The sequence below is a fragment of the Otolemur garnettii genome, unplaced genomic scaffold (assembly GCF_000181295.1).
Source record: "Otolemur garnettii isolate 467f Iridium unplaced genomic scaffold, OtoGar3 scaffold00186, whole genome shotgun sequence".
NCBI classification, from domain to species: domain Eukaryota; kingdom Metazoa; phylum Chordata; class Mammalia; order Primates; family Galagidae; genus Otolemur; species Otolemur garnettii.
Genome location: NW_003852581.1, coordinates 1,029,548 through 1,053,402, shown reverse-complemented (window position 1 = coordinate 1,053,402; position 23,855 = coordinate 1,029,548). Strand labels below are relative to the sequence as shown.

General features: G+C 35.2%; 1 protein-coding gene across 1 annotated transcript in view; it reads right to left on the bottom strand.

Moving 5' to 3' along the window:
* The window catches only part of APOOL (apolipoprotein O like), a 156,517-nt gene that overhangs the window by 25,269 nt on the left and 107,393 nt on the right, over positions 1-23,855 (bottom strand). The window contains exons 2-5 of the mRNA XM_012812069.2: positions 21,834-21,938; positions 7,276-7,395; positions 2,803-2,857; positions 1,279-1,377 (exon numbers count right to left, since the gene is read on the bottom strand). Of these exons, the coding sequence (XP_012667523.2) occupies positions 1,279-1,377; positions 2,803-2,857; positions 7,276-7,395; positions 21,834-21,938 (379 nt within the window). The remainder of the gene's footprint in view (positions 1-1,278; positions 1,378-2,802; positions 2,858-7,275; positions 7,396-21,833; positions 21,939-23,855) is intronic.

The following is a 23,855-nucleotide window of genomic DNA, read 5'->3' as shown; positions in this document are numbered from 1 at the left end:
TTAACTTGGTAGGTGACAGTTTTCCTTCAATGTCATTTTAAAGATTGAGAAGACTTAACTTCATCCTGTCTTTTTTTTTCTTTTTTTTTTTTTTTGGTTTTTATGTCCTTAAAGTGACTATGGTTTTATTTTTATTTTTTAATTAATAATTCATCCTCTCTTTAACTGATATATGAATTTAGTCTATGAGAAAATAAATTTCATTTGGATTTGACAGCCCTATTCCCATAATTAGAGGACTGTGTACACAGCCAATCACTAGATGTGTGCTATGTACTATGAAACCACTGAATGATTTCTTTTTTATTATTATTATTAAATCATAGCTGTGTACATTAATGCAGTCATGGGGTACAACGTGCTAGTTTTATATACAATTTGAAATATTTTCATCAAACTGGTTAACATAGCTTTCATGGTATTTTCTTAGTTATTGTGTTTTCTCCTACACCAATTACCCTCCTTCCACCCATCTTTTCCCCTCCCCTTACACCCCTTCCCCTTTTCTTCTTGTGCTATAATTGGGTTATAGCTTTCATATGAAAGCTCTATTAGTTTCATAGTAGGGCTGAGTACATTAGACACTTTTTCTTCCATTCTTGAGATACTTTGCTAAGAAGAATGTGTTCCAGCTCCATCCATGTATACACGAAAGGTAAAGCCTCCATCTTTAAGGCTGCATAATATTCCATGGTCTCTAGATCTCTATCTTTAGGATAACAGGATTAGCCTAACAGCTTTCAAACTTTTTTGACCATGACTTATACTAAAAACCAAATCTTACATTATGATCTATGGCATATTGCATGCATGCATACACACAAACACACTTCACTGAAACAAAAGCTCCATGATATTTATCCAAACTAAGTACAAAGCACTCTGATATTCTACTGTATTTTATAAAAATTTCAGTTGTTTTCAATTCTTGATTATGGTTGATTAATAAGGTCAGTCTTTTAAATTTTAGACATTCTAATACCTATGCCATTGTATCCCACTGTGGTTTTAGTATTCATTTCCCTAATGATTAATGATGTAATAGCTTTTAAAATAGCTATAGTTTTGAAAACACAAAGTCTTTATAAAAGTAAACATGTCATACTAAAAAAAAATTATAATCTAAAAATTTTACAGTAACCTATCCTGATAATATTGAATAAACCATATAAGTTTGTCTTGCAACAGTAAAATTCAGAAACTAATAGCATTGCACAGTATATATATGTGTATATATATATATATATATATATATACACACACACTTTAAAACCCTACCTTTACTTGATGAAAGCAAGCCCACCAATCCAAACATTGTAATCACTCCCATTTTTGGAAGAAAATCTTGAGAAGGATTCTTCAGATACACATATGCGTCTTAAGAAATCAGTTGAACATTAATATAAAAGACTAGTTACTGTTGAGCATTCTATATATTTACAACCCAGAAAGTTTAAAGAGATTTTTTAAGATAATAGAGGATGGTTTAAACACTCTTTAAAGGACTATACAAAATGATGATATGAACAGCAACATAAAAGCTAGTTATATACAGAGCCAATAATCATATAAAAAGCATAACTGTAAACACTATACAGTTTTATATACATTAGAAACATACATTTGCCATCTTACAGATAATTTATTTTGTAACACATTACTGCACATTTGAAAATAACTTATGCACTGTAATACTACTTTCAGTTATATATAAAGATATACTGGTAGCATCCATTAAGAAGTGAAATGGATAATTAATGAGCTTTGAAAAAATATATAGTTTAAGGATATACACATATGCAGTCACAAGACCTTGCTTGCCATTATTCTCCAATAACCTCAGAGCAGCCACTGCTCTTATAGTTAAAATCAATAATTATTTTGAAAAATGAGCCTAAAGTAGATGATGACAAAAACTAAATGACGAGTGACCAAAAGTCCAGACTTCTTGGCTTCTTACATATTTAAATCATTGCTGGTTATAAAAATACACTTCTATCATAGTTATTTAATGACAATCACATATTTAATCACATTATCAAGATGGATAATGGGTGTAATTTGAATAATGATAATTCAACTATAGGTCATCAACTTTATGGAGTCATTTAAATTTTTAGCTAATCTTTCTGTCCTTTACACATACTTATTTTTAAAACTGCTGTAAGCCAAGAATATTAGGAAGGTATATCTGCTACTAAATACTACCAATAAGCTAAAGAATAAAATATAATTGTTTTCCAACTTTAGCTTGAATATTCCAGAGTGAATGATTGCCATGACGTTTCCTAGCAATTGATAGCAAATTGTAATGTAATTGTCATGTAATTTAACAACAAATAGTACTTACTTAAAACTAATTCACAAGAATCAAGACATATTTTTAATTTATGCTTTATGAGCACATTATATGTGTTTTGTAGTTAAAATGAACCTCAGTTTGAATTTTGGCACTCCTATTTACTAGCTATGTGACATTGGTAACTTACTTTAACCTTTCTAAACCTGTTTGCTCATCTGTAAAATGGCAATCATTATAATATCAGCACTCACAGAATTGTGACAAAAAATAAATTAGATAAATATATATAAAATGGTTAGCACAATGCCCTATCATATAATTACTAAACCAATGCCACATACTATTAATTTGTTGTTATTATCAATTAGCTGCTATACAAAGTATCTTCTAAATTAGGAAAAATAAAATAGGCAACATACCATGTTTATTTTTCTCACACTTAAACACTATAACAAAAGCACAATAGAACATATCTTATTATGGATGGTTCACTCCCCTACCTCTTCCAAATTGCATTGTAGCCATTATCCCATTTTTCACAAAAACACAAATGCCCTACACAAGAAAGGGAAAAAAAATAATCTGTATTTTTAAAAGCTGTTAATAAATTACATACATAAAAGGCGAAAGAGTTATGTGATCTGAATTTTATATGGAAAAAACACACTGTACTCCATGAAAGTATCTATGTACACAACCATAATTTCATAAAAAAAAAAAAATTACTAGAAATTTGAAAAAAAGATAAATTACATAAATAAATAGATAAGATAGCCTATATCTCTAAGATTATATTAAAACCTGAGTTATTTATTCACTGTGAGTAAATTAACCTAGCTTGTCTTCATTTCTTGCCTTTCATTCTACTCAATATGGATAATACTTGTTTACTATTTTCTTCACATACATGGATAAAGAAATGCCTTCAAAGCAGGTCACAAAAAGATATTTTATTATGAATGAAAGTAATTCATTACTTAGGTATCATAAGAAAACCGTATGAAGGATCAAAACTAATGTTAAATGTATTAATATACCTATGGGTAGAAAAACTTGAGTTTTTTTAGTAAGTACATGTGCTACTTTCACATTAACTTATGCGTTCTTTCTTTTCAAGGTTAATGTGAGGATACCAACAACCAAGTCACAATATTTGAATTTATTAGGTAGAATCCCTCTTGTAGTTATGTCTCTCACCCAAAAGGTATGCCATACACCTTTACATTGTGCTCATTAAGTGGGAGAAACACAAACCTCCCCTCTTCTCCACATCTCTCATTCTCCTTCCCCCAACTTGAATTGAAATGAGTTTTTCTCCTATGTGGGTATGAATTAGATCATTTACTGCTTCGTGTTAGTACTGAGTACATTGAATACTTGCTTTTCCATTCTTGTGATACTTTAATAAGAAGAATGTGTTTCAACTCCATCCAGATTAATGCAAAAGATGTGAAGTCACTATCTTTTTATAACTGAATACTATTCCATGGTATACATATACCACAGTTTGTTAATCCAGTCCTGAGCTGATGGGCATTCAGCTTGTTTCCAAATCTTGAAGACTGTAAAACTGAGCTGTGATAAACAATCTAGTGCAAATGTCTTTATGATAAAATGATTTTTTTTTTTCTGGGCAGATGCCTACTAGTGGGATTGCAGGGTCAAATGAGAGATCTAATTTGAGCTCTTTGAGGATTCCCCATACTTCTTTCCAAAGAGGCTGTATTAGTCTGCAGTCCCACCAACAGTGTAAAAATGTTCCCCTCTCTCCACATCTGCACCAGCATCTGAGACATTGGGACTTTGTAATGTTGACTAATCATATTGGGGTTAGGTGATATCTCAGGGTGTTTTTGCATCTTAAAAGGTATGTTAAAAATATTAAGATGTATCATCCAATTTAATGGCTTAGAAAAATGAATGAAATTTAAATAAATCAAGTAGGTAGGTACATTTCAGCTTACAAGCAACATCTGATCAATAGGGATGCAACAGCATAATCATTTAAGGAGGGGATAAAAAGAATACAAAGCCTTAATAAAAGGCTTCATTTTCTCCTTTTTCTTAGTGTTTATTAGAAGAAGAGAAAAATCTAAATAAGACATTTATCTTAGGGTAGAAATTTTCCTATATAGGCTTATGTCCATCCTGTTTTTAAGTAGAAACATAAATTCTCTATAAATCAAAATTATATTAACCCATTGGAAGGACTAAAGCTTCAAAGCAAATACTCCATGTTAGTTACTTCTAACTAATTTATTTTAATGCAAAAATAGTATTATAAATATTTATTGAGTAATAAGTATTATTCTACATACATCAGAATAAAAAGAAAGTCACAAAATCATTTACCCACAGTCATGCTGTACTCTATTAAAGGAACCAGAAAACACAATCTAAATATATGGTTTCTTCTCAACTAGCTGGTGTGAAATCATGGAATAAAGAAAAAACAAAAGAGATTTTCAAAGCATAGAAAATAGAAATAATTACATTAGACAGGAAATAAATAAGTTATTCCTATAAAGACATCGTGATTTTGTGTCTCAGATATTTCAATGATCAGAAATCCAGAGGTCTATCCTAGTTTAAAGCTATAAAAACTATCATAACCCTTACCTGAAACCAAACTACTTCTATTTAGGTGATATATCAAGAAAATCTCACCTGCAAGGTTAAAAAATATAGTACCTATTGATCTCTTATTAGAAATCATTTAACCATTAAGGAAAAAAACTAGTTTTGGAAAATTTTCATTAGTTGGGTTTAGAAATTCACTTTTACCACTAGGGGTCACTGCTACCTAAATTACAAAACAATAAGGAGCAGAAGTAGGAACTGAATTAGAGCTATATGATTCTAGGTTTAATGTGGAAAGTAATTTGAATCAGACGTAATTTTTAAAGACTAGATTATGTTTTTAGGGAAAAGGCAAAGAGTACAAGTTGTTTACACTGAAGACAAAATTCATTTGAAAATACCTTTTTTCAGCCTGTTTCAGCATATTAACAGATAAAATGTTCTTTTAGTCTTAAAAACAATCGCAATTTAAATGTCTGTGAGGAACAATTTACCTCACTGAAGAAAAATTTTGAGAATACTACCAAAAATTAGGTCTCAAGATACTTAGGTTTGAATTATCCAGCTGTTGGCTTATTGCCTGAGGGGCATGATTAAGACCATAATTATTTTAAAAAATTTGCTTTGAGATCAAACTACTAAGATAATATAATACAACTAATACCATTAGAATTGCATGATAAGCATGAGTTTTCAAAAACAACATCATACATTCATTAGATGTGTGAAATATCATCTGGAATCACCAGAGTCCATTGAATTGGTATTACACCTAAGGATATTTTTCATAAGCTTATTAGAATTTTCTTTTTAAAAAGAATAGATTAGAAACTTAAAGAACACAAAGGTTCACAATTAGCCTATATTGGGAGAAATGTTGCGTGGTTATAAGGTCAGAATAATAATAATACTGACACTGGAGACGTTGATGCTAACAGAACTATGTTTATGTGATGATAATGATACAGGATTCCACCACTCAGGGCTAGATAGGGAGCCCCCATTCTCTAGGCCCACGTGAGCTCAGACGTCAGACCCCCATTTCCAGGCACAAGCAGACTGCCTTCTTCAGAACACACCCTCTGGGCTCTGATAAGATCATGAACAAAGCAGCCTGTGATGGTTTTGGGGGTGGTTCTACCTTGGGTAGGAGCACACATGCTAATCCCTTCTCAGGGACAAAGATTGTAAAGGACCAACTACCAGCTATGTGTAATCCTCTAGACTTAAGACCCTTAGATAAAAGAGCCCACAAGGAGAATCCCGAGTGAGTTCTTCAGTTCCTTCTCCTTCCAAAAGCTCTGGCGCTTTTTACTTCTTCTGTATTCCTTTCTAACTTCTAATAAAAGTTCTACCTTACCACTGATCTGTGGTCCCCCTTCCAGAAGCTCTGGTGCTTTTTACTTCTTCTGTATTCCTTTCTAACTTGTAATAAAAGTCCTATCTTACTACCGATCTGTGTTCCGTGGGTTCATTCTTCGAATCCCAGAGACCAAGGATCTACTGAAGAGTGAAATTCCAGTATCAGTAATGAAACATTAGTGTTATGTCAGCTGGATATTCACTCTGCAGCTGGATATCACTAAGCATTAAAGTCAGGTAAATTCTACTTTGACCAATAGCTATAATCAGAATTTTCTTATAAACTAACCCTAGTAAGTGAACAACATTTTGCTTAGCCAAATAAGGAACAATTAAGAAGTAATCTCAAAATTTTACAAAAAAAGTGAATAACACTTTGTACATGCTAGGTGACATAAATGCTGACTGAGCTACTTTAATCTGTACATTAGTATGATAGGTTAAATATGGCCACAAATTGTTGCTATTCGTACTAAGAAGTTGTGTCTAATTTCATTCCCTTTAAAACTGGACTGGTCTTAGAGATTTAACAATAGAATACTATAAAAGTAACTTTCTTGAGCATCTTAGAAGCTTGGCAATTCTACACAGGGTGTCTTGTAACATTGCCTTTAAGAACTCCAAACTGCCCATGTAATTTTTCTGACAAACTTGAGACCACCATACTTGAAAGGTCATGTGTAGGTATTCCAGTCAACAATTTGAGCTCATCCCACCTTTCAAGCCATCCTTCACAAAGTTTCAGAGATGTGAATTAAGCTGTCTTGGACTCTCTAAAACAGCCCATTTGCCAGATTAATAACACTAAGTTATCTCTGTCAATACTACAGGAATTTGTAGTATTGATAGATACTAAAGAATTACCTATCTGAATTCTGCTCTAACTTCTGACCTACAAAATCATATGATATTATATAACAGTTGCTGTTTTAAACCAGTATGTTTTGGGGTTGTTTGTTACACATCAGTAGGCAACTGGAACAACTTAATAAGAAACCCCTGATATTAAACCACTATCAGAAATGACTTACCTTGCACCAAGTAACATAATGACCAGTTGTCATGCGGATGGAGGCAAAGCCCATTTGTAAACAACCAGGCTGCTCTTCAACATATTTACACTGAAGAGGTGGTGCAGTATATATAGGGAGCTATAGGCAAAAAAAAGTTCATGTCACAAACATAAAATAGCTGGACTACCTGTTCCAGCAGTATGACAGAAGAGCCACCTAATCAACCTTCCTCCTTAAAAAAAGCTAAAAATGATGAGACATGTACCCTTGCAATATGCACAACAGGTGAGGTCCCTCCAATTACCCTCCCTCCACTTATTAAAAGTAGAGTATAAATGTCTTAACACAACAATTAAGTAAATGAGGTAAAGGCTATGTTAACCAGTTTGATGTAAGCATTCCAAATTGTATATGAAATCAGTACATTGTACCCCATAAATGCAGTAATGTACGCAGCTATGATTTAATTAAAAAATAAAAATGAGAACTTTAAAAAAAAGTCTTAAATGCAGGGATGATATGATAAACTGGTTATAAAGACTATCCAGGGACAAAAAATTAAGTGATGCCACATATAGTATAACCCAGTGGTTCTACTTCTAGATATATTTAGAAAAATTTCTGTTATTGCACACTTAGAGCTATGTACAATAACATTCATAGCAATACTTTAATTGCAAAAATCTAGAAACAATCTAAACAAAATGTCCAGCAACAGTAAAATGGATAATTAAATTGGAGCATATAGATATAATAAAATATTATAAATTAGGCAAAAATACAAAAATGACAGATACATAGAAAATTTTGGATAAATTTCAGGGATATAATGTTAAGCAAAAGGGTAAGATACAGAAATCTGTATTTGGGTATATTTCCCAAGATTTGAAAATACTTCAAACATATGCAATACCAATGAATATATTGCTTAGCAATACAGATATATAAGGTGAAATTATAAAGTAAAGAAGGAGAATAATAATTAAAACTAAGGATAGTGGTTACATCTGAATGGGATAAGAATTCTGGGGATTTTTTTTCCTTTAAACTAGATAGTAAGTACATGGTTATTCATCACTGTCATTATATTGTTATTATTTATACCTCTCAAATACTGAATAAATAGCTTTTTGATTCTAATTAATATTTAGTAAAAATAAATATAACTATAAAAGAACTGTGAAAATTTTAACCAGCTAAGGGCTTATTTCCTTCATAAAAAAGCATTATTTTTCTTTTATGTCCAGAGTGTAACATATTTCTATAAAGTTTGGTGAAGACATATTGGAAAAATCAAGTTTACAAATCAGCAACAAGGGAACTTGATGATTAGTGAGTTTGGATTTGATCTTTTACCACCAACAATCATGAGACTATAGGTATTAACATAATATATTCTTGAAAAATGCTATGACAGTGGGTCTTATAAAGTGTTCTCATTGCAAAATGGTAACTATGTGTGGTAATGCACATGGTGATTAGCTAGAATTAGTCATTCTATAATCTATATATAATTCAAAACATGCTATACAAGGTAAATATATACAACTTATAAAAATAAAATATGAGATAGTGTTCTATAATACTTTTCCAGTAGTAGGTCACAAAATTCTTTTTGCCATTAAATAATCCTTTGATAACCATACCAGGATTAAAGAGTTAGTGTTTCTCTTTCTGGTTTAATGCTTAGGTTTAAATTTGCCAAGTAGAAAAAATCATTTACTGTATGTTTGTCCATCATGTCCCCAGCCTCTATATTCTTTACACTCCCCAGTTCCAAATTTTATTAGTCATTAGTCACTGTTCTTATTCTGTTCTCTATCACCACTGAAACCCACTGATTCAGGTTCTTTATCTGTGTATGTAATTTTCTAGAAAGAGCTTTCAAAGTTTTAATCAGACTCTAAAGGGGTCAGAATGGTTAAAAAGTGCTTTCATGTATTTTCCTTCTTTGGCAAGGCCATTCAAGCATAGTTGAAAAGTTTATGTATGATATAAGGATTTAGTTCTACTGTAAGAATTTTAAGAAACTACAAGTAGGAGGTTACTATAGTCTCCATTGACAGAGGAACATATTCACTATGGACTGGAAGTCCTAGGCTTAAATGATACTTTTGTATAAATACAACTTGTTTGTAGTCAGAAAATATGATAGATTCGGTACGCTCTAAAAACACACTTAAAGTTAAAATGAACCAAGCTCAAGAGAGTTCTCAAATATTTTTTTCTCTGCTATTTCTTGGTATCAGCAAGCAAATGACAAATAAATAAGTAAATTTCACACTATAGAGGGATTTTTAAAAAGAAACACTTCCAGGCCAGGCATATTGACTCATGCCTGTAATGCTAGCACTATGGAATGCTGAGGCAGATGGCCCACCTGAGCTCAGGAGTTCAAGACCAGCCTGACTAAGAGTGAGACACTGTCTGTATTAAAAATAGAAAAACTAGCTGGGCATCATAGAGGGTGCCTGTAGTCCCAGCTACTCAGGAAGCTGAGGGAAGAGAATTGCTCAAACCCAGGAGTTTGAGGTTGCTGTGAGCTAGAATGCCACAGCACTCTACCGAGGGTGACAGACAGAGACTCTGTCTTAAAAAAAAAAAAAAGAAAAAAGAAAAAGAACACTTAATCTAGGGATGTTTATGGCTGGCTGTATACATCCCAGAAAGCAACTGTATCTTTTTTTGTGTCTCTTGGTTGAGACTGTGGGTGGTCAAAGGGGAAATGAGCAAGTATTCACTCCATTTTCTCTGGCAGATTTAAAACAAATTAAGGTTGATTTAAGAAAAATTTCTGATGACCCAGATAGGTAAACATATGTTCTCCAAGGCTTATAAGAAAGCTTTGACCTCTCTATCTCTCTTGGAGAGATGTAATGTTACTACTAGATCAAACTTTATCTTTGAATGAGAAAAATGAAGTCTTAGATGATGCTAGAAACTAAGGTTATTTGTGGTTTATGTCTACTAATGGTAGCAATAGGTCTTCTGAGGAAAAGGAACAGATACCCCACGGGAAGACAGGCATTTCCCTTTGAGGATCCCGAATGGGACCCTGAGAAACAAGGTGACTGGTGCTATAAACATTTTCTAACATGTATCCTGGAAGGTTTATGTAGATCCAACAAAAAGCCTATGAATTAGTATAAGTTGTTTACTATTTACCAAAAGCAAAAGTGTCCCTCAGCCTTTCTTGAGCAGCTTAGGGAGGCAATGAGAAAACATGCTACATTTACACCCGAATCCTAGGAGGGCCAAATTATTTTAAAAGATAAATTTATCATTAAGGTGGCCCCAGACATTTGAAGAAACTCCAGAAATTGGCTCTGGACCCAGATCATAACCTGGAGAATCTTCTGAAAATGGCCACAGCTGTCTTTCATAATCAAAATCAGGAGAAAGAAAAGGCAAAAGAGATAAGGCATAGAAAAAGAATGACAGCTCTAGTAATGGTAGTCTGACAAACGAACACCATTTAGCAGCAGAGAAAAGCCAGAGTAGCTAAGAATAAGTGGTTCCAATGTGGTCAGACTGGCCACTTCAAGAGAGATTGCCCACCTACCTGCATCACCACCTGCTGGGCAAGCCACCAGACCCTTTCAGAATGTAAAGGGAGACCACTGGAGGGCAGCCTGTCCCCAGAGGCAAAGGCCTCCTGGGACAGTGATTCCATCAGCCCCTAAACTGGACTGAGGGTGCACAGGGCAGATTCTGAGGATGCCCAGGGCAGGTCCCAGCTTGTGTCTTTACCCCTCAAGAGCTCTGGGTCTGCCTCATTCTGGAAGGCCAGAAGACAGAATTTCTTTGGGACACTGGAGCAGCCTTTTATGTACTCCTCTCTAACCTTGGTCTTCTATCCCCCAAATATGCAACTGTACAGGAAGTGTCTGGAAAGCCGGTTACCAAATTCTTCTCTCAGCCTGTAAACTGCAATTGGGTTGATGGCTGTTCCCTCATACCTTCCTAATCATGCCTAAAAGCTCTGCTCCCCTTTTGTGGAGGGACATACTAACTAAAGTGGGAATAACAATTTATAAGAATATGGGACAAGAACCTATACTGTGCCTTCCCTTATTAGCAACAGAAATTAACCCAGACATATGGGCTACCAAGGTACAGGTAGAAAGAGCAAAATATGCTCAATAGGTCCAAATTGCATTAAAGGCATAACATTGTCTAGCTTCCCCAGGTATTCATAAACAAGGTAAATATCCAGGCGAAGATTGGCAAATAGATTTCACTCATCTCCCTTAGGTACGTGGTTTACAATATTTGCTGGTATTTGTGGATACTTTTACTGATTGTGTTGAAGCGTTCCCTTGTAGGACACAAAAGTCCCAGGAAATTGTAAAGGCTTTAGTCCATCAATTTATTTCCAGGTTTGGACTTCCTTGGAGTTTGCAAAGTGATAATGGGCCTGCCTCCAAAGCAGTTGTTACAAAGGGAATGTCTAAAGCTCTGGGCATAAAATATCATCTACACTGTTCTTGGAGGCTCCAGTCCCCTGGAAAGGTAGAAAAAATGAATGATAAAATCAAAGGACAGTTATGAAAGGTAACTCAAGAGACTTACTTCCCTTGGACTAAATTACTTTCCATTGTTTTCCTTAGAATAAGAAATTCACCTCAGAAACTCTGTTGTAGCCCATTTGAATTATTATATGGAAGACCCCTTTAAACTAATGATTTACTATGTGATCAAGAAAGTACAGATTTTGTAAAATATATTACTTATTTAGCTAAATTTCAACAAACTCTTAAAAACTTCCCAACTACATTTTCACATTCAACACTAAAAGAACTTTTTTCTTCTGGAGATCTAGTTATGATCAAAACTCTTCCTTCCAATGCACCTTCCTTGACCCCAAGCTTGAAGAGTCCCTTTTCTGCCATTTTGTCTTATTCTACAGCTGTTAAAGATATGGGAATAGATTCTTGAATACATCATTCACAAGTAAAATCCATAAACCTACCATCTCCTATAGAAGCAGACCATGAAGGGAATCAATAACAATCCACCTACACTGGCGAGTCTAAAGAAAATTTGAAGTTATTATTTAGAAGACAACAAGGAAAGTGTTAATATTGTTTTTGTTTAATATCACTGACTTTGCTATTTACAACTTGACATGACTGACACTGTAATTAACCCCCTCCTCTCACTGTTCTACCCTTGCCTTTTAATGTGCTAATCAGATTTGTGTTTTCCAGAATGATGTCATCAAGCCACAAACAATAAAGATGGTTCCAGTTTAAGACCTGATTCTATCATGGACCTGTGTATCGACCTCCCTCTGGAGAAACTTTAGTTGCCTCCTTCTCTCATTGCCCGATTCAGCAGGAAACCTTGGATGGAATCTTTGTCCTTGTTCCCTAACAACAGTTAGAGTTTCTACTCAAAGAGGGAGAATTGATACAAGGTAAGTGCACCCTAGCTTGGTCAGTGCCAGTCACCTGGGAGGACCAGCTAAGCCTTCTGAATCTCTGCTCCAGTGGTGCTGGTAAGGTGGAGGAGGGGAGGCAGAGCTGGAGAACCAAGTGTGGCAGAAAATGCAAGCTTGTGGGAGCCAGCAGGTCCCTAGTTAGTTGAGGGAGATAACGGCACAGCCTGTGCTACTGACTGTGCTAACCCCAGAGCCACTCTTGGACCAAAAGAGCTCTCCTCTGGCTGCACTACTCCCCTGTGAGAATTTCACAGTCTCAAGGGTGATTCAGGGGTACCCTTCCTTCCCTTTGACTGGTCAATTTCATGTTAGTTTCCTAGGCCTGGACAATTTCATGAATGAACTTGTATGCATTCAATAATGTGTTTATTCACCTTGTCCCCAGCTAAAGGGACAGTATCCATTCATTAATGTACTCATTCATCTTATTCTAGCTGAGGGGACTGTATCCATTCATTACCCAGTCCAGGCAAAAGTAACCACAAAGGAATCATGTGACTATATACACCCCTATAAAAAGAACCCAGGCAGAGAGAGAATTTTTTTTTTCTCACTTGGGTTTTTCCTTCTGCGAGGAGCTCTGGTGCTTTTTCTCTGTATTCTTTTTTGTAAAATAAATCCTGTCTTACCACTGATCTGTGTCTGTAGATTCATTGAATCACTGACATAAAGGATTTACTGAAGAAGAAATTCTGGTATTAACACCATTAAAAATTCTAACTATAAACTGATCAAAAACATTCATTAGTGGAAAAATTCCCTATTTAACAAATGGTGCTGGGAGAACTGACTAGCAACCTGTATAATACTGAAACTGGACCCTCAACTTTCAACACTAACAAAAATTGATTCTCACTGGATAAAAGATTTAAAATTAAGACATGAAACTATAAAAATATTAGAAGAGAGTGCAGGAAAAATGCTTGACGATATTGGCCTGGGAAAATATTTTATTAGGAGGACCCCCAGGCAACTGAAGCAACACCAAAAATATATTACTGGGATCTGATCAAGCTAAAAGCTTCTGCCCATCAAAGAGCACTGTAAGTAGAGCAAACAGACAGCCTTCAGAATGGGAGAAGATTTTTGTAGGTTATGTTTACAAATGGTCTCTAGTAACTAGAATCTACAGAGAACTCACACTAATCATTAAGAAAAGAAGAAACAACCCATTTCTTTGTGGGCAAGAGTTGTGAACAGAAACTTCTCTGAAGATGACAGGCAAATGGCCTACAAAGACATTAAAAATGCTCAACGTCTTTAATCATCAGAGAAATGCAAATCAAAACCACTTTGAGATATTACTTAACTCCAGTAAGATTAGCCCACATCACAAAATCCCTAAACTACAGATATTGGCATGGACGTGGAGAGAAGGGAACACTTTTACACTGTTGGTGGGATTGCAAACTAATATAGCTTTTTGAAAAGGTGTGAAGAATACTCAAGGAACGGAAAATTGACCTACCATTCAATCCTGCAATTCCTCTACTAAGTATCTACCCAGATGATGAAAAATAACTTTACAACAAAGACATTTGCACCAGAATCTTTATTGCAGCCCAATTCATAACTGGCAAGACATGAAAACAAGCCAAATGCCCATCAATCCAGGAATGGATCAACAAATTGTGGTATATGTATACCATGGAATACAATGCAGCCATAAAAATAATGGAGGCTTTACAATGTTCATGATTATGAGGATGGAACTAAAACATATTCTTTTTAGTAGAGTAGCTCAAGAATGGGGGGGAAAGTATCGAAAGTAGGGGGGCAGAATCAAGATAACTGACTGGAGCCAGCTTTCCACAGAGGCTCCAATCCAGAAGGAGAGTTAAAGGGCAGAAGTTTAGCAAGTATGCTGATGGTTTGGAGCTGAGCCAAAAGAGGTTAAAGAACGCACATCAATCCTGCTGAGGTGAGCTGCAACCCCAAAGAAACAAACAATAGGTACAAAATCCATTGCCAAACTGACAGAAGTCCCCTCTCCCATGAGAACAGCTTGCAGTATACTTTCTACAAACAAGTGAGCAGAGTTCAAATATCCTCCTATTTTATCCCACAGGAGAGACCCCCTAAAAACCAGAATTCCTTCTGGAACACTCTCCTACCAGGCATAAAATTGTATAAAACTGCATATATTCTCTACTTGCAATTCTGAACTCCCTGCACTCCAACCTACTCTCACTCTTAGGTCTAGAAATCTGTCCCCCATTTAGTCCAGATTCTTGGGTATTTTCTCGAGAGGTGTGGACAAGGCATGAGCTTTTGCAGGGCTGTGCTGATTCTGCGGCACGGGTATGAGGAGAAGACAGTGGACTGAGGGAACGATAGTGAAGAGGGACAGGTGGTGCCCTAAGGCACAGAGAAGCAGTGGTAGAGGCAGGAACAATAGGGCTCACACCCCTGAGGATATTTTGGAGAGACACTCCTTGCCTCTCTGGGCAACCAGAAAAAGCCAGGCATCTTCTGTGGTGGCAGCCACTGGTGGAACATATCTGGGACAGAAACACAGGCCCCATGAGCAAAGGGTATGCCTGAGGTGGTACCTGCTTAGGTGGGGCCCGGCGGAGATGGAGACCAGAATACGTGCATGCAGAGATGGCATACTTCCAGGGTGGAGCTGAGTCAGAAGGACTGCTTTAGTGAGCCTAAGAAGCACCTGGCCCTCAGGGGATTATGGCTGAGATAAAAGCAGGTGGGGAAAGGCAGGAACTGAGAGCTGAGTGTGAACTCTAACTGTGCCTGCCCCAACACAGAGTGCAGCAGAGATAGACATGCCAGCTCCGGGCAGCAATACAGACCAGGGCTAAGTTGTAGTTTCTGTGAACTCAAACAGCACCTGGTCAGCAGAGGAACATAGCCAGGACAGAAATATAAATTCTGTGAAAATGTGTCAGCAACATTAATCAGGGGCAGGGCTGGAACTGAGTGAACTGCCTCAGATTCCACTAAGCACCCAAAGTTGTCAGGCCTCAGTTCACCCTGCCAGATGGTGGCAGAGTGCGGCAGCCTGGCCAAGGAGACATAGATCTACCTGTGACTCAGGCAGGTACAAACCCCTGGAGCATCTGCTCATTGCAGGGAACTGAGTCACAGCACTGTGGAGTTACCAGTAACTGGATGTGACAGAGGTGCAAGGTGGGGAAGGAGGCGTCAACTTCCCCATACTAATTCATTTGCTGGGTGGGTCCTTCAGACTCCACAGACAACTGGAGTAAGTCATACTCGAGCTTCTAGCAGACCCCTGCTATCTAGGTGCCAGAGACCTTTTGAATTCTCCCACTTAAGACCAGGTGCTCACTGAGACAATTGATTTGGATCTCTTGAACTAGGCCAATCACCCGAGGACTATCCAAAGTGGTACCCTGGGTGTGTGGTTGTGGGAAGGTTTGATTTTCCTTTTCCAGTTGTTGCCCAAGGTGGGGGGGGGGCGTAATGACTTAATTGCTGGTATTTCTCCACAGCTGAGACTTCAACCCAAGGTAATTGATTCACTAGGGTAAGACAGAGACCAGTAGAAAACAAGACAGAGCCACGAAGCCCCACCAAACGAAGCAGGTCCCCAGGGACTTAGGGTGTAGCACTGTCTGGGTCCTATGCAAAACTCTAGGGCAAAAGGTACAGACACCAATCCCAGTTCATGAGCAAAGGGCTGGTTAGTCACTACTCCAGGAGTTCCCAACCCAACTTCACCTGATCTGCTCATCTAGCCAAATGATGTAAAATAATCATGGGGTGGAATCAGTGAGAAAACTCTGGTAACATAAATAACCAGAGTAGATCAACTCCCCCAAGGAACAACATGGTGTACACAAAAGAAGATCCCATTTCTAAACAAATGGCTGAAATATGAGAAATTGAATTCAGAATTTGGATTAAAAATAAAATTAATAGAATGGAGGTAAAGTTGGAATTATAAATTGAAGGAGCGTTTCAAAAGTTGTCTCAAGAATGCAATGAATTCATAGAAAAAATCACCAAAGATTTTGACACATTGAGACAAGAATTTGCAGCCCTCAAAGATCTGAGAAATACTGTCAGTAATAAATCTGACTGATTTCTTACTGAAATCTGTCAGTAAGAGAATGGAGCAGGCAGAAGAAAGGATTTTTGACATTGAAAACAAAGTTTTTGACCGTTCCCAAATGCACAAAGAGGAAGAGAAGTGAAGAGCAAAAATGAATCATTATCTCTGAAAGCTCTGAGATAATTCAAACAAAACTAATATTTGCCTTATAGGAATTCCTGAAGGCGATGAGGTTGCTTTGAAAGGCACAGATGGTTTACTTTATGAGCTAATGAAGGAGAACCTCCCAGACATACCAAGAGATTCTGAAATTCACATAGCAGACAGTTTCAGAACTCCAGCATGACTCAACCCAAATAAGACATTATAATTAACTTCGTCAAAGTTAATATGAAAGAGAAAAATTCTTCAAGCAGCTAGATGTAAGAAAACCATAACCTAGAAGGGGAAGAATATGAGAATGACTGCAGATGTCTCTGCTGAAAACTTTCGAGCTAGAAAAGGGTGGTCATCAACTTTTAATCTCCTAAAACAAAGTAACTTTCAACCCAGGATCCTGTTTCCAGGTAAGCTAAGTTTCATTTATGATGGATAAATTAAATACTTTAATGATATTCACATGTTGAAGAAATTTGCCACAACTAAACCAGCTCTCCAGGATATTCTCAGACCTATCCTACATAATGACCATTGGAATCCTCCACCACAAAAGTAAACTCACTCAGAAACTTCATCAAATTTCAACTTCCACAGTGGCAAAAGGATTAAAAATGTCCACTGAACTTTTGAAAAACGCGATACCCAAAATTCTTCCAGGCTTATCAATAGTCTCAATTAATGTGAATGGCTTAAATTGTCCTCTAAAGAGGCACAGGGTGGCAAACTGGATACAAAAACTTAGCCCAAATATCTGCTGCATACAAGAATCTCATCTTACCTTAAAAGATAAATATAAATTTAGGGTGAAGGGACTTTCATCTATATTTCAGGTAAATGGAAATCAGAAAAAAAGCAGGTGTTACAATTTTATTTGCAGATATAATAGGCTTTAAACCAACAAAACTAAGGAAAGATAAGGAAGGTCACTTTATATTTCTTAAGGGTAACACTTAACATGATGACGTTTCAATTATTAACATTTATGCCCCCACCCAGAATGTCCCTCAATTTATAAGAGAGACTCTAACAGACATGAGCAACTTGATTTCCTCCAGCACCATAACAGTCAGAGCTTTTAACACCCCTTTGGGAGTATTGGATAGATCCTCCAATAAGAAGCTAAGTAAAGAAATTTTAGACTTAAACTTATCCATTCAACAATTGGTTTTAACAGACATCTATAGAACTTTTCATCCTAACAAAAATGAATACACGTTCTTCTCATCAGCTCATGAAACATACTACAAAATTAATCCCATCTGAAGTCACAAGTCTAAACTCAGCAAATTTAAAACCACAGAAATTATTTCTTGTATCTACTCAGATCATCATGGAATAAAAGTTGAACTCAGTAACAACAGGAATCTGTATACTCATATAAAAATATGGAAACTAAATAACATCATGCTGAATGATAGCTGGGTCATAGATGAGATTAAGGGGGAAATTACCAAATTTTTGAAACAAAACAATAATGAAGAAACAAACTAACAGAACCTCTGAGACACCAAAAAGGCAGTCCTAAGAGGGAAATTTATAGCATTGCAAGCGTTCCTTAAGAGAACAGGAAGAGAAAAAGTTAACAACTTACTGGGACATCTCAAGCAACTGAAGAAGGAAGAACATTCTAAACCCAAACCCAGCAGAAGAAAAGAAATAACCACAAATTGAGCAGAATTAAATGAAATTGAAAACAAAAGGGTTATACAACAGATCAATAAATCAAAAAGTTGGTTTTATGAAAAGCTCAATAAAACAGATAAATCTTTGGTCAACCTAACCAGGAAAAAAGAAAGTAAATTCTCTGATCTCATCAAACACAACTGGTAAAGATTAAATAACAACAGACCCTAGGGAAAACACTTGAAGAAATTGGTCTAGGTGAATGAGGAGGAGCCCCCCGCCCCCAGTCAATTGAAGCAACACCAAAAATACATTACTGGGACCTGATCAAACCAGAAAGCTCCTGCACAGCTAAGAGCACAATAAGTAAAGCAAGAAGACAGCCCTAGGAATGGGAGAAGACATTTGCAGGTTATATCTCCAACAAAGGTTTAATAACTAGAATCCACAAAGAACTCAAACGTATTAGCAAGAAAAGAACAAGTGATCCCATCTCAGGGTGGGCAAGGGACCTGAAGAGAAACTTCTCTGAAGAAGACAGGCACACAACCTATAGATATATGAAAAAATTCTCATCATCTTTAATCATCAGAGAAATGCAAATCAAAACTACTTTGATTGAGATATCCTCTAACTCCAGTAAGATTAGTTTACATCACAAAATCCCCAAACCAGAGATGTTGGCGTGGATGTGGAGAAAAGGGAACACTTCTACACTGCTGGTGGGAATGGAAACTAATATGTTGCTTTTGAAAAGATGCTTGGAGACCAGTTATGAATCTAAAAATAGACCTGCCATTCAATCCTGTAATTCCTCTACTAGGTATATATCCAGAAGACCAAAAATCACTTTATAACATAGATATTTGTACCAGAATATTTATTGCAGCCCACTTCATAATTGCTAAGTCATAGAAGAAGCCAAAATGCCCATCAACCCATAAATGGATTAATAAATTGTGGTATATGTACATCATAGTATATTATGCAGCCTTAAAGATGAAGATTTCACCTCTTTCATGTTTACATGGATGGAGTTGGAACACATTTTTCTTAGAAAAGTATCTCAAGAATGGAAGAGAAAGTATCTAATGTACTCAGCCCTACTATGAAACCAATTTATGGCTTTCATATGACATCTATAAGCCAGTTATAGCCCAAGAAGAAGGGGAAGGGGGAGGGGAGGCAATGGGGCAGGATGGGTGGAGGGAGGGTAATTGGTGGGACCACACTTACAGTGTAATTTGTAAGAGTACATGTGAAATTTACTAAGTGTAGAATATAAATGTCTTAACATAATAACTAAGAAAATGCCGTGAAGGCTATGTTAACCAATTTGATGAAAATATTTCAAATTGTATATAAAACCAGCACATTGTACTCCATGATTGCATTAATGTACATGGCTATGATTAATAAAGAGTAATCATAACAAATATTATACAATAAAACATTAAAAATCCAAAAAAAAGTATCCAGTTTACTGAATAGTATTATGAAACAAATATATCATGATCTTTACATTCATATGAATAATAAAACACTACTATATTTCATAAAGAAGGAGGGGAGAACAGTGAGGGGGGAGGGTGTGAGGAGGGAGAGTATTGGTGGGACCTTACCTATTGTGCACAATGCAATGATACATTCAAAAACTAGTAAGAGTATAGTATAAATATCTTACCACCACAAATAAGTGAGATGATGGCTATGTTAATCAGTTTGATTTAAGCATTCCACATTGTATATCAAATCAGCACACTGTACCCCATAAATGTACACAGTTATGATTTAATAAAAAAGTAAAAGAATTCTATCTAATGTTATCCAAGTACTCAATGGTGGAATCAGGATTCAGATTCAGGCTTGACTAATTTAAGAACTCATTAAGTATGTAGATAATGGGGGTGACTTGAGGCTAGGAGAGATAAAAGGCACAATAGTGAATAGAATCAGTAACCACAATTGCAGCTCAAAGGACTGGCATGATATGAGAAATTAACAAAATGAAATTTAAACAGATATAAATACATCTTCAACAGAGTCAAAAAAGTCCAAATGTCTATTTACAGATTGGGAGAAGACAGCTTACCAATAGCCTATGTAAAGAGGTTTAATGCATCTTAACAAAATCCAAATTCACTATGTGATAGTCAAAGACTGGTTATGAACATAAAAATAAATATAAAAACTAACACAATCTCAAGCAGCAGTAACAGAAATGTAACATCTTGAACAGGGGAAGTCAGAGTCTGACTCTAAACTACAGCAGTCAAAATACTTACCCCTGAAGAAATCATTAACCATCCTAAACATGGTTGGTAAAATGATCATGACAGGGAGGAATTCAAAGTTACAGCATGTGAGAAATGGTTAAAGCAACTAATATGCTTATCCAGGAAGCAAAATTATCTAAAGTGTAACTGACTTAATGAATGGTTGTTTTTTTTAAAAAGAAAGATGAGAATCTTTCTTTATGGCACCAATAGAAGTGATAATTCTACCAATGGCACAGGTCTGTGGTTGACATAAGAAACCTTAAGTTGAATCAAAGCTTCTAGAAAATGGAATGGGCTCCTTAAGCTCTTTTACATAGCGTTTTATGCAGAAGGTTAAGTGGCTACTAAGTATGACTACTATAAGAGGGGATTATAATACCATACAGGAAACTGATCTAGAAAACATCTAAGGTCATTTCCAAAATTGATATCTTAATGATTTTCTTCACTGAGGTTACCCAAAGATGTGTTTGTATACATTTTTCAATGAGGAGGAGAGGGGAGAGGTTTGATAGAGGGAGGGTAAATGGTGGGAACACACCTATGGAGTATATTGCAAGGGTACAAGTCAAATCTATCAAGTATATAACATAGATGTCTTAAAACAATAGTTAAGTAAATGAGGTGAAAACTATATTAATTAGTTTGATGTAAGCACTCCAAATTGTATAAAAAATTAACACATTGTACCCCACAAATGCATAAATGTACTCATGAGCTATGTGTATATAACTTAATAAAAGGAAAAATAAATAAAAATGAAAATAAAAAAACAAAGAAAAATCAGACTTTTTAAAACTTCTGAGTTCCAGTGCTACTCATTGACTATTCTTTAAGAAAAATCCCTAGTTGGTTTTCATTGGAGTTAGAATTTTAAATGTTTACAATATATTATTTGGTTTGAGATACTTCATAAATATTTCTCTCAACTTAGAAATGTATCTAACAAAGATTTCAAAGGTATTTTTGAGGAAGAAAGGTAACTAGAAAAATCATAGTTTTTGTATTATCTTTGTATTCTACAAAGTTCACAAATTACCTGCTCCAGTTTCAACAGCTGCTTTTTGGATTCCTCTTCTCTGGTCATGTATACACTTATAGATGCATAGATCAGACCTGTAGGCATGACTGTCAGCTTTCCAATCTGAGAAAGATATATCAAAAAGGACTGTTTTAATTTAAAAGCTTCCCATTTTCCATTTCTTGTTAAATTCTGAAGGCACCACAGGAACGTCGTTACTGGTTTCACTTAAAGATATTAAATACTCAAGCATTCCAAATTACTTCATACATTTTTGATGTATAGTTCCTAAGATTCCCTTCTCAAACTGACAAGACTAGTACTCTACTATATGAATGGTATAGTACTATTTTCACTTATTTGTTAACTATCTATATGGAATATAGCAATAAAATAATTACCAGGAATATTATTATATAATATAATAATTACTAAAATCTGAGGGATGAAGTAGGCTTGATCATAGTATTCATTCAGTCTACAAACATTAATTGAACACCTACTGTGTGCCAAACTCTCAGTACTTAGGATCTATCAGTGAATAAAACAAAGATCCTTGCTATCATGAAACTGACAATCTAGTGGAGAACAGAGAGGCAGCAAACACAATAAATACACTATATGGTATATTACAAGTTGATGAATGCTATGGAAAAAGGAAAAAAATAAGGAGTAGTATAGAGTACTCAGCAATAGAGGTTGCGTCATGGCAAGCTTTCCAAGGAATAAATACAGGGTGTCCCAAAGGTCACCATACATAGGACAATTAACAAACTCATATTTTATATTATGTTTTAAATTTGTAGTTTTTTTATTGTTGGAGATTCATTAAGGGAATAAAGAACCAGTTTACATTGATTGTTAGGTAAAGTCTTTCTATATTTCTACATCAACACACAGAGAAATATTTTGTAAATATGTTTATAAAATTTTGTACTGACTTTTGAAAATAAAGGTACATTTGGTACAATTTCCCATTTTCCGTATGTATGTATAGTGATCTTCAGGACAACAAAGGATTCTAAATGCTATCCAATAATAATAGTAGTGCATGTGTTTCATTTCTGACAGTTTTCAGTGTTTTCTGTGCAGAGTAAGGGAAGGTATATAAACACTAGTTAAGGAATTTCCTGTTTTATCTGGGAATAATTCTGATTAAGATTGAAGCTCCAGAAATACAGGGCAAAATGAAGACTTAACACGAAGAATAGAAATTTTATTTACTGTACCCCTGCCATGCCTTCTTGTAGTACATGTAACAGCATTAGAAACTGATTCATCTAGTCATGCCTCACCAAAAGGTAACACTTTTAATTTCTCATACTTGACATAGGTAAGATTTACACTCTATACCTATGTCAAGTATCAATAAAAAATATATCAAAACAACTGATGTAAGCATGCTCTCCTATGAACCTGAGAAATTTTGTTAATAAAAGCTCTAATGTGAAGGATGGCAATTCTTTTTTTTGAATAATTATGTTTTTATTTTGTTTTCTAAATTTTTATTTATTATTCATTTCAGACTGATATGAGTGTACAAATATACCATTTATACACAAAATTAAAACAAAATTAAATTTAAGTGGGGGGAGAGGGGATGAGGAAAAAGATGTCAAATCTTATAACATTAAAGCTATGTGGGGGTATATGACACACTTCTTGGGTGAAATTTCTACTGTCTGTAAGACTTGGTGTGATCTGTCTTTTTTTTTTTAAGAAATTATTTTTTACTTTTATTTATACATATTAGTCGTCTTTTTTTTTTTTTAAGACTTTGGTAAAAACATAACAAGCAAAAAATATTTTGTTTGCTATTTGTATTTTGTCTTGTGTATTCTGTAACAAACAGGTAATAAATGATTATGTATTCAAAGAAAGAAAAAAAGAAAAGAAAATAGTGACTAATTCTCATATAAATTATATTTAATTTTGACCAAAGTACATTACTTAAACATTAATTTTTAATTCAACATGTTAATATGTTGTTTATTATATTGCATCCTCATTTATAAGTGAAATATGTTTGTAATTTCCCTT